Source organism: Antechinus flavipes, chromosome 3, assembly GCF_016432865.1.
Source record: "Antechinus flavipes isolate AdamAnt ecotype Samford, QLD, Australia chromosome 3, AdamAnt_v2, whole genome shotgun sequence".
NCBI classification, from domain to species: Eukaryota; Metazoa; Chordata; class Mammalia; order Dasyuromorphia; family Dasyuridae; genus Antechinus; species Antechinus flavipes.
This window is the reverse complement of record NC_067400.1, coordinates 416,017,630-416,029,953: the sequence shown is the minus strand read 5'-3', so window position 1 is coordinate 416,029,953 and position 12,324 is coordinate 416,017,630. Positions and strand designations below refer to the sequence as shown.

The 12,324-nt window shown below is 33.9% G+C and overlaps 1 protein-coding gene across 1 annotated transcript in view; it reads right to left on the bottom strand.

Moving 5' to 3' along the window:
• CHN1 (chimerin 1) overlaps positions 1 to 12,324 on the bottom strand; it is a 265,138-nt gene that overhangs the window by 168,183 nt on the left and 84,631 nt on the right. The window contains exons 5-6 of the mRNA XM_051986172.1: positions 5,452 to 5,483; positions 2,854 to 2,967 (exon numbers count right to left, since the gene is read on the bottom strand). Of these exons, the coding sequence (XP_051842132.1) occupies positions 2,854 to 2,967; positions 5,452 to 5,483 (146 nt within the window). The remainder of the gene's footprint in view (positions 1 to 2,853; positions 2,968 to 5,451; positions 5,484 to 12,324) is intronic.

The following is a 12,324-nucleotide window of genomic DNA, read 5'->3' as shown; positions in this document are numbered from 1 at the left end:
ACCCAGGGTCATATAAGTAGTAATTATCTAAGACAGAGTTTGAACTCAGTTCTTCCTGATACCCCATTAAGCACTTTAGCCATGGATCACCTCTAATTCACTTAATATAACCTCTTTATGTTATCAATTAAAAAAAAACGTGACATCCCAGACAAATAAAAATAGCATAGCTCATAGTTACACAGCAGTGTCAGGATTTGAACTCAGGTTTCTTGATTCTAAGTATAACAAACTTTTTACTCTATCACAGAGATAAAGGATTATCTACAGACTTCCTGCTTTCCTGATAGATGAATATCATGGTTTCCTTAAAGAACAGTATATATCTTCTTATTGCTACCTATTTTCAGTCTTTAGTTATGCATTGAATGATGACATTCAATATCCTTGGTTGCTATAAACTAGATAGATTGTTTAACAAAAATGGAATATGTAATAAATAAAAGCAAAACAAAAGCAGAAGCAAAATAATTGTGAAGAAGCTTATCTATTCAAAAGTTTGGAAGGCATCAGATAAGAATAATAGGAAACACATTATTAAAACTTTTACTTCATGCCCTTCAACAGACTATCTCACTTTTATGAAAACCTTAAGGTAAGGAAAATGCTTTATGGAATTTAAGAATGGAATTAGTTATAAGACATTTTCCCTATCTCCCCTCCTGCCTCATTCTAGTTCTTTTCCTTTAATGGATTTTTACAGTGGTTTTGCATAACAAAGGAGTTTTTGTGTGTTACCTCAATCCTATAAATTAAAAACATTTTTAGGCATTCCTCCACCCTTTCTCCAACCTACACTATGATTAACTAGGCCAAAGTGAATAGATAGAGCCATAAGGTTAGGTCTGGATGATCTAAGAAGGTAAAATCAAGTGCAGGGAGTGGGACACTACATAGATGACTTTACTGCTCTCATAACCACATCCTTGAATCTAAGGAAAATTGGATTGGGTAACCTAGTGAAATCTTTGGGACAAAACTGTACTTAAGAATAAGTCTCATTTGAAAAGGGAAGATTCCCACGCCACACAAAATATCTCCACTAGTCTTAGCTGTTATCTTCCATTACTTTGGTTTGGAATGTTTCTCAATCTTGAAGATTTTCTCATTAAAATACAATAATCCTGAAATCATTAGGTATCACACCTTAAATCATAATCAGGAGATTTCTTAGTGAAGATTAGAAAGATGGCTGAGAACAAGTCCTTAAATGCATAAAACACAGGATGGACCCTGAGAAGGAGGAGATAAAGAAAACACTAGAGAAGTGAAGAGGGTAGAGTGGGAAAGTAATAAATGAACCATTCACTCTCAGGCCTGTTGTGGAAATGTGCAAACACAAGGAGATATTCCTCTTCTGACTCTGGAGTAATAGACCAATAAGATTCTTGGCAACATGTGATATAACCTGGTGAGAAACTCCTTTCCTTTGCCCATTCACCCTTGATCAAGGTAAGCCCTTACACAAGTGGCTTTTCAGAAAGTTCACTTAGAAACTGTACTGTGCCACCATGAATGATTTGGCAAAGTGGGTCCCCAAAAATTGATTACTGCATTCCCACTTGGTGAATGAGTTTCTTTGTCCTAAGTGAAGCTGATCCCCCAACAATCTACACCATGCATGAAATAAGCCATTAGTTCTTTTAGGTTTGGTCAGAGCTGTCAGAAATGGGGTCTGCTGACAAGGTCACCTCCATGCAGCCCTGAGACACTAGAATACTAGAATGATGAAATCACAGACCCTTTATGTATTAATGTGTTGGCCATTTAGTTCCAAAAATATATGAACTAGAAAGGGTCTTTATCTGGTTCTATTTCCCATAGATCAATAAACAACCATTTTTAAGCACTTACTATATGCTAGGTACTGTACTAAGTACCGGGGACATAAATGACAAGAACTAAAAAATCCTGCCCAAGATCACACAATCAGTCAGTGAAATTTGTTGACTTCCAATGTAGTACACTTCTATCACAACTGAATTAAAATTAGAACTATAAGTAATATTGTTCTATAAGTAATAACTAAATTGTCCCTTTATATTATGTTAAAGCACAAAATAAAAATTTATGTGAACTCTGGAATTCCCTTAATTTGGATTTAACAGAGTAGGGCATACAGCACCAAATCAACAATGTATACTTGAACCCAATACATGCTTTAGAATAGTATTTTATTTTATGGGGTTTGACTCAAACAAACAAGGGATATTGGAGCTAACTAATGGAGTAGGAATTTAGTGAGGTGGAGAAGGAAGGATTCTAATAGAGCCTGTGTTATTTCTCTGATCCTTGGTTCATGGGATATTGCTATTTTCAATTCTTCCTCGGCAAAATGTATCCAAGGCACAGAGTGATCATATTAACTATTTTTTCTGATTGAAGATATGAGGGTCAATGGGAATAATTATTCTGTGTCTGACCTCTTCAGTCTGAGAGAGTCGGTCAAAGCATAGTAAGTAATTGTTAGGTAACAGCTCCCAAAAATGTTGCCCAAATCAAAAGGCACCTGTAGTCCTGGATTGGCATTAGTCTCACCATGTTATAAAAACTTTTTTTGGTAAATGCTCATCTTATTCAAAAAAATTGATGTGAACAATCATGGGAGAGACAAGAAGATAAAAAGGAAGCAAACATCTGCAATCAAAATTTATTTTAGAAATTTTTGACTTTGAACCACTAAGTTTAGTACTATTCATAAGAAAATTTTAAGGTTCCAGAAGCTATTAAAATGGTGATTAGAGAATCAGGAAAACAAGAGCCTATTCATTTATATGCTGGATGCTTTTACAATGTAAAATCCTCAATATGGTTACAAATGAAAAAACTTATAATAACAGGTCCATGACCAACCTTAATGCCAAAGTATAGGTTCCTAGCTGGCGCTGGCTCTCACGAATGAGATAACTCCCCTCGGCCACACTCAGGAGCTGGTCTGCTGCCTCCCTGGAGATCATGCCATGAAACCTGGAGAATAAAGTCAAACTGAGCAGCCATAAAGAAATTTGGAAATTGTGTGACCCTCCACCTTCTGTTATTTTAAAAACAAAACAGAAACAAACACAAAAAGGCCACCTACCCTTAAATTGTTAACTTCCAAAAATACTTCTCTGCTATCAATAGGGAACTATGGTGTTGACCATACTCATTTTATTCTCTCTTTGAATCCTGGTCAGATGAATTATGTGTGGTCAGAAGAGCACCAGGGTGGTCCTCCATTTCATTTCATAATCACTGAATTAAAGTGTAAATCCATTTAAGGGAAGATACACTCATTCTCTGTCTAAGACACTTATATTTCACTCTCTATATTCCGTACAGTCTACTAACACCTCGTAGAGATACAGAAACATGCACAACTTCCTTCCTTCACACTAATGGCTATGATCCAATTCCAAAGCAGGGGCTAGCCTGGCCGCTTGCCAGAACCCTGACAGTTGCCTTTAATGGACATGATTATTCAATAATCTGCATCATTTGGTTGATATCCTAGCCAAATGCTGTAACATTTGCCTTCATTCTTTTTCCTGGAACCCAACTTTGCTCAACATAGAAAAAGGAAATAAAGAAACATAAAGAACACACTCTTTGTATACACACAATAAGTACATACATAATATCATAAGAAAGAAAAAAATGAAAAAGAAAAAGATTCAGTTCTAAGACTTCCTTTAAACTATTGAAAAATAATAATATGAATTCTTTGAATACAAGGACCATTCTTTTATCTTTCTTTGCATTCCCCACACTTAGCAAAGCCCAGGCACATGGTAAATGCTTAATGCTTACTGACTAATTGTCAAATGTTTGCTTGATCTTACTAACTTTTAAAGATAACCTGAATTTCTTCTTTTTACAGTCAAACTCCCAGAAAGAGTCACCAACACTTAGTCTCTTCTTCCCCACTTTCTACTAATTTCTCAACTCTTTACAATCTGGCTTCTGATCTACAACAAAAATGGTCTGCTATGAAATTATCAATGATCTCAATTGCTATTCTAACAGGACTTTTTGGAATTATCATCCTTCCTGAAATCAATATAACTGAATGCTATGCTATGGACCTCTCCCTTGCTGGATTCTTCTCTCTTCCCTTGATTTCTATTATACTATTTTTTCTTGGTTCTGATCCTACCTGTTCAACTTTTCTTTTCAGTGATATTTACTGGATCATAATTCATTTCCTGTTTACTAAGTGTGAATGTCATCCAACTCTCTCATGAATTTACTTTTCTTTCTATACTCTCAATGACTTTTTTCTTAAATTCCAATCTTTCATTCACAATGGTCTTTTGGGCCCTCTTTGAACAGCCATCTCACTGATATCTCAAATTCAACCTGACCAAAATGCAACTCATTTTCTTTCCCCTTAAACTCACCCATCTTCCAAACCTCCCTGTTTCCATTGAGGGCCACCAACACTGCTATTTTTGTCACCTGGATTCACAATCTTGGAATCATCCTTAACTTTCTACTCCCTAAATGTCCACATCCTTCCCTGCCTCTGCAACATTCAATTGACTACAAAGTTTTCTTCATTGCACCTTCAGAATATCTTTTATTCACATGACCACTCAATTTCAGAAAGGTGAAATTAAACTACTTTCTGATGTTCAACTCAGGGAATTGGGTTCACCTTCCTCAGATTAAGTGTGACAGCAGAATAATGCGATGCAAACTGTAGAGATCAGAGGAACTGAGATGAATAACTGACTTCTCTGACCCTTTATACTTCTGAGTTATTTAACTACATTCATTTCTCAACCTAAACCAAATTGATAATTTGGCTACTGGTCCAAAACTTGATACAAAAACCAGTCATCTCTAAAAGCAATAAGATAAAATATGTTCTACTGGTAGAACAACACATTAGTTTTGCATTTTAACATATTTAACTGCATGTTACATATATTTTAGATTACTCAATAGAGTAATAAGAAAGCAGATAAGTAATCATCAATAGAGTAATAAGAAGTATGTTCCAATGAAAAGATAGAGATCATACTATGAAATCTGGAGAACAAAGTCAAACCAAGCAGCAATAAAGAAAGCAGATAGATTCTAATGAAAAAGGACTTAACTTTTTTTTTTAATGTTAAACTCCTCTTTGTATCTGCTGCCCTTCCTGGTTTCAACTCCACAGAACAAGAAGGCCATCAGCAAGAACCACCCTCCATGTCCTGTTATCCCTTACCTAATGTTTTTTTTCTGTCTCCTTTAGAGTGTTGTCTCTTCCTTTAAATTATAAGCTCACTGAGGGTAGAAACTATTTTTATTAATTGTATTCCTAGTGCTTAGCAGAGTGCCAGGCACCCTATAGTTTTTATTGGATTTATTGGATTGGGGGGAAAGACCTACTAATCCCTTTAGGCTACTTTTTCATTTGTATTACTTTTTTTTAACCCTAAATTGATAGCACCAATAAAATATTATATAACAATATGTACTTACTCTCTTCCATAATATTTGGGTCTGTTTTCTACCTATTAAAAAAAAGAAAAAGTTTTCATTTTTTTAAGATCATAAAAAGCATAATAAATATATTAGTTATATTTGAGAAAAATTTCATTTACATACAATATGTCCTGCATGTGAAAAAGATAAATATGAAACTACAATATTTTGTCCAAAGAGTAAAAATTAATGTCACTATGCATGAAATGCTCATTTGTGGCACACTAATGGCATTCTTTCTGTTTTTATCCTTTTTTTCATTTTTTTCACTTACCATTCTTATGATTTCAGATATTTGCTTTGTCCACTATTCAATTCAGTCACTAACAATTCAACTAACATTTATAAAGTATCTACTATATATATATGCAAAGCATTCTGCATGGAAGTTAAAAAAGCAGTATAGTAGGAAAGCAGGTTTCTGTTTGTCTGGGATAGAGAAAGAAGGAAATACTGCAAGAGGAGACTGGAAAGGGAAAATAGACGTAACTCAGGGAGGAAAGGGTTTGACTGCTAAACTATTTATTGATAGGCAATAGGGAGTCAATTCAGACTTCATATAGTAAAGAGGCATGATTAAACTGGCTCATTAGGAAAATGTGTTGGCAATAATATGTGAAAATTTTTCACAGAGCAGGGGTCAGAGACGATGCAACAATAAAAGGAGGAAATGAATAACACAGATATTTGGGGATTTTATTTTTTATTCTTTTAAAGTATGTCCAAGTGTAGTTTTTACTTGTTTATTATCTATTTTTGTGTTTGCCAAGTTTAAGCTAAGGCTTTTCTTTTTTCTTTTTTGGCACTTAATAATATTTTTTTCCAATTACATGTAAAGATATTGTTTGAGATCCAATTTTTTTTTTGCTTCCTCTATTCCCTCCCCCCACCTCAAGAGAGCAAGCAATCAAATAAAGGCTATACTTATACAATCATCTTAAACATATTACATATTAGTCATGTTATGAGAAGAATCAGAACAAAGGAGGAAAACCACAAAAAAAGAAAAAACAAAAACAAAATTTTTAAAAAGTGAAAATAGTTTGCTTCAATCTGCATTCAGACTCTATAGTTTTTCCTCTGGTTATGGGGGATATTTTCTATCTTTTGGAATTAAAGACATTTTGGAGACAAAACTGCAAATGACTATATATGGAAGATGACAGGAAAAGAGTCAAGACTGACTCTGAGCCTAGCTGACTAAAAAAAAAAAAAAAAGACTAGCACCAAGTGAAGTGAGTAGAAACAAGGGTAGAAACAAGAGTAAAAACAAGTTATCGTTCACAGCAATAACAAGATCATATAATGATCAATAGTGATAAACTTGACTCTTTTCCACAATGAAATGATTCAGGCCAATTCCAATAGACTTGTGATGGAGCCATCTGCATCTAGGACCTAATGTGGTATTTTCACCTTTTTTGTTGTTATTGTTGTTTGCTTACTTGTTTTTTTCCTTTTTCATTTTTTCCCTTTTGGTCTGATTTTTCATTACAGCCCCCAAAAAGACATCACTGATACGTGAGCCAAAGAGAGGACTATGGAAATAGTCCTGCAAAAGTGCCCTGGTCTCCTAAACAGGGGGGAGATGGAGAAGTGGGAAGGAACCCCCCTGACTTCAAGTGTTCTTACAGAGGAGTTTTGGCCTTCTGTGATGAGAAAAGATTGCCCTTCTTACTTCAAATATTCCTCAACTGCAAATCAGTTATAGAAGAGTATTTTTTTATTATAAGCAGAGCTCTTAGGTCCCATGACAATGACAAATCTCTGGAGTATTATGATTAGTTAATTTGTCCTCTCATAATTTATCTTCAGTAAAAAAAAAAAAATCCCCAAAATAGCCTTAAAAGGTTTGTGCTAGATAGGTTAATTCATAAGATAATTAAGTACTTCTTATAACCATATATACATATGCACATATATACTTCTTGTATGCATAGGAGTGTATATATGTCTATACTTCTTGTAACTAAATTTGGAGCCTTTTCTTGGTTTCTATAGGGAAAAGACCCACATGCTCTGGATTTTTCATGGGGCACATCCTAATACTGTCCAAGAAAACTCAAGATGTCTGGTTATCTTACCAGTTCATCTATCTTCTGTTGCCTGTTGAGGTTGCAGTCAGGCTATTTATAGTCTTCCCAAGGTAAATCTCACCTGATGTAGCCCTATTCCATTATCTCCCTCCTCTTAACACTGGCTGTAAATAAATAAGATGGTATTCTCAACATCCACATATTTATGGGCTATTTTTAGATGTAGGAAACTTTGGAAGTGGGGTAAGACTGCATCAAGAAGCCACATAGCACTGGATGGCATTTACCTAAGCTTTGGAAGATAAAGCAAACAACAAACAAATAAATAAGCAGACAAATAAATAAATAGATCAATATACAGATAAGCAAATAAATGAAAGCAAGTTCACCTCTTAAATTTGAAGAAACCTTGAAAATTCACTCAGGAATGAATACTATTTTTTTACTTCCTCACAATTCTGGGCCTCAGAAAGTGTTGTGATGTTATCTGATAATGTTCTCATCTCATTGATGAGCTATCCCCATTTGGTAGATAGTTGGTGTTTAACAAATGTTTTTTTAAATTTTTCTCTTTTTTTGACAACATAGATAATATGAAAATATATTTTGTATGACTTTAATGTATAATGGATTTCATGGTGCTTGCCTTATCAATGGATGAGGGAAAAGCTAAACGAAGGGAAAGAATTTGGAACTTTGAAATTTAAAAATCAATATTAAAAAACCCAAATTTTTGTTAGCTGACTGAGTCATAGAAGAATCAAAGAAGCAATACACTTTCTTCTTCAAACAGTAGACCCTCATAAACTTGACAATATGGATTTCTAAATTTTTGTAGGGAGCAATTAAATTTCATTTCTCTACAGCACTGAGTTTATCAAGGATGAAAAGTAAGTACTGATCCTGAAAATCCTAATTAGGGAGAATATCTGGAAAGAAAGTTAACAGAAAAGTCTTTAAAAGGATCCAGGAAAGAGATATCACTACCTTTTAACTTTAAAAAAATCTACTTACATATCTTGTTCTACCACTGTTTTGTGGTTCCCTCAAAAAACTTATTCCAAAAAGTTTAAAAATATACTACATTTTTTCATTTGAAACTAAACTCATTTTCCAAAACCAACTATTTTTGATTCTACATTCTTAAAGAATGATTTTACTTCAACCAAAAGGTAACAAAACAGAAGATCCTACCAAAAGCATGATCTCCTATGAGGGTGGAAACAATGACTTCAATGTAAGCCCTGCAGAAAAAGGCAACACTTAATAAAATAACATCCTGCTCCAATTTCATCTTCTCTGCATGTTATAATGGGAATATCAAGCAAAATTAAATCGCTCCCTCATCTAGCTGATATTTAAATGTTCTGTTGATGATGCCTAAGATGTCATGAATTAAATAATTATTTAGGACAGTTTTTCCATAAGCATAGGCAATGGAAGTTAGTATTACTGATAAATAATCAGCTTAAAAGGTTGTTCAGCAATATTCAAGTGATCCTTAATGCTCCTAAATCATTTTACTTATCTTTTATAATTATATGGGCAAATACACTGTAATACAAATTTAATGGGCCATGCAATGGACGAAATAAAATCAGGCTTTTGTGAACACATTCTTGAAATGTTTGTGTGTGTGTGTGTGTGTGTGTGTGTGTATGTGTGTGTGTGTGTGTGTGTGAGAGAGAGAGAGAGAGAGAGAGAGAGAGAGACTGAACAAGGAAAACAGTTCATACTATTATCAAATGGACTCTATTTAAAAATACACTGGTCTAAGGTAAACAGATGATTTTTTAATAAAACTGTTTTAAAATAATTAAATAAGAGTTGTTTTGTTGTACAGTTAATAATTATCTTGATGGGGATATAATCCCATGTCTCCTGAAATTCAACATTTTGCTATGCTTTGGTCTTTCTTTTCTGTTTTTTGTTTGTATTCTATTTTTTAAAAATTTGTTTGATATTTAGTATTTGAAGTGGCAAAAAGCAATAATTTGGTGTAATGTATCATTTGTAAACAAAGGAATCCACATACATGATTTCATCTCTGGAGAGAACTCCTGGGGTGGGGAGTAAGGGGGTATCATCCTCCATCTACATTGGCAATTCATATGGGAATTACAATCTTAGAGGGCCACCTGCCCTAAAAGATGGAGACAGTGCCAGGCTTGGAGTCAGGAAAATCTGAGTTCAAATCTGGACTCAGACACTTGCTAGCTGTGTGACCCTAGGCAAGTCATTTAATCCTGGCTGCCCCCTTCATCCATAAAACAAGCGAGAGAAAGGAATGGTAAAACCACTTTAGTATCTTTGACAAGAAAACCCTAAAAAGTGTCATGGAGAGTTGGATATGACTAAAAACGACTAAACAACAAATAAACACTTTAAAGTTTGCAAAGTATTTACATGTATGAACTTAGTTGATTTATTGAGAGTCTTAAAAGCTAGTATGGAGGAAATACAGTAATTGAAAGCTTCCTGAATTTAAAACTTACAAATCGTGCATATTTATATGGAATGTAATTGTTCCTATTCAGAGGATCTAGGTTCTGTTGACGTCATTAGAATATCCTAGAAGCTTAATAACCTTGAACATCATATCACATTTTACTGTAAGATCTTAAGTATTTCAGTACTCACTTTTACATGTTTTTTTTTAATCAACATAATAAGATAGTAGCTCCTCAAAAGTGGAAAAACCAACGGATTAAAAGTGGAGACATTTCATCTGTCTGTCCCCCCCTGTTTGGAATGGACTCACTTCTCACTGCCACCTGTTAGAACCCTGTGTTTCCTTTGAAACTCAGCTTAAGCATTCATTACCTTGTAGTTAAAGTCCTGATCTGCCCCCACCCTAACTCCTAGCATCCTCCCTGTCAAAATTATCATAAAATAAATATATTTATTTACCTCATTTACCTAATGGAATGTAAACTCCCTGAGGGCAGGAATTATTTCTTTTTTATCTTCATATTTCCTAATGTCTAGCACAGTGCCTATTGTACAGTAGGTGATTAACAAACACTTGACTGATCGAATGAACATGGGTTTGAATCTCATCTCCGCCATTTAATAACAGAAAGACTCTGAACAAAGTAATTTACAATCTCTTGGCCTGTTTTCTCATCTGCACATAACAGTATTGGACAACACTATCTCTAAAAACCCTGACAGATCTAAATGTATCATCCACAAAAGAGGCTCTAGCAATCTTCATGTACCCTATTCTATCAGAGAAACAAAGGTAACTTGTTTTATTTAAAATTGTTTCTCTAGCCACTAGTTTGAAAGCCAGTAAGTAAAAACAATAAAATATATCATAAATATTGATTTTCCCCCTCCTATGAATGTTGTAGAATCAGCTTTCTTGCTATTTTATTTAGCAAGGGAACACTGTTTTATGGCTACAGTCCAAAAGAATCAAGCGGGGGAAAAAATGTTGATTCTTCATTTCTACCTAATGGTGGAAATGTCATTTTAAAAAGCTGAGTTTGGAAAATTATCAAACTTCTGAATACAACACATTCACTTCTCTCTAGCTTCCAGTAAAACGGAACCTAATCACAAGTGAAAGGACAATTAACAATCTCACCTTATATTTTTGTTGTAACGAATAGTAGAGTCAGTTAGTTGGCTTTTTGTGGTGATCTAGATCTAAAAAACTCTTATTGACATTTCTAGGATGACTTTTAAGAAGTCTGAAAATGGAAAGAAACTTGGCCAAAGTCATAGGGTCATAGATTTAACTATAAGATACCTTAGAGACCATCTTGTTTTAAGTCCTTTTTTTTTTTTTACAGATGAGGAGACTGAAACCCCAAAAAGGTAAGTAACTTGCCTAATGTCAAAGGGAATAAATATCACAATGGGAATTTTAATCCAATCAACAAGTATTTATTAAGCCCCTAGTATATACCTGTCACTCTCCTGAGTAATAGAGATACAAGTACAAATTACAAAACAATGTTTTCCACTGTAGCTCTCACAGCCAGATTTTTGAATTTAAAAACTTATCGTTGTTATTACTTTTTTATAGCCTCAGGTACTAATCTAAGAAAGATAGATATATACAACTATAAGTTTTTATAATGACAAAATTCACTGACTGTCCCTCTGCTCTCGGTTTCTCTATCTCTGTCTCTTTACACACTAATCTATATCCATATTTATAGCGATACCAGTATCCATATCCATATCTATATCTATTTATAAAGCTCTGTGTGTGTCTCAAAAGTCTTAGGGCAGTTTTAAGATATAACAATTTGAAACTCCACTAAGACTTTTGGAGCATCTTCTATGTATAAATATGTATTACATGAATATGGGTGTATATGTGTGTGAATAATCCCACTTCTGCCATTTATCACCTGTAAGATTGTAAACAAGCCATTTAATGACATCCAGATTTTTCCTTGTCTGGAAAATGAGGGATATCTAAGGTTCTTTCAGCTCTAACTCTAACATCCACAATTTGGTCATTGTACCCTTTGCTACTGAAATAAAAGTAAATTGCTTAATATCAAATGAAATATATGTTAAGTACTTATTTCAGCACCTGGCACATAGTACTCATATATTTGTTCCCTTTCCTCATGCCTTCCCTAAATATAAAAGTAATTCTCTAGCCACCAAAAAATGTAAAAGCTCTTAGTTTCAAATAATATAACATCATAAATACTGATTTCCCTTGTCCCATGAAAATTGTAGAAACAGTAAATATATAATATGTTTAGGTACTCACATATATAGGATATATACACACAGGTGAAAATATAGTTTTATATATATATATATATATATATAAGTTTACTTTCAGTTATCAAGTTTTGAGTTG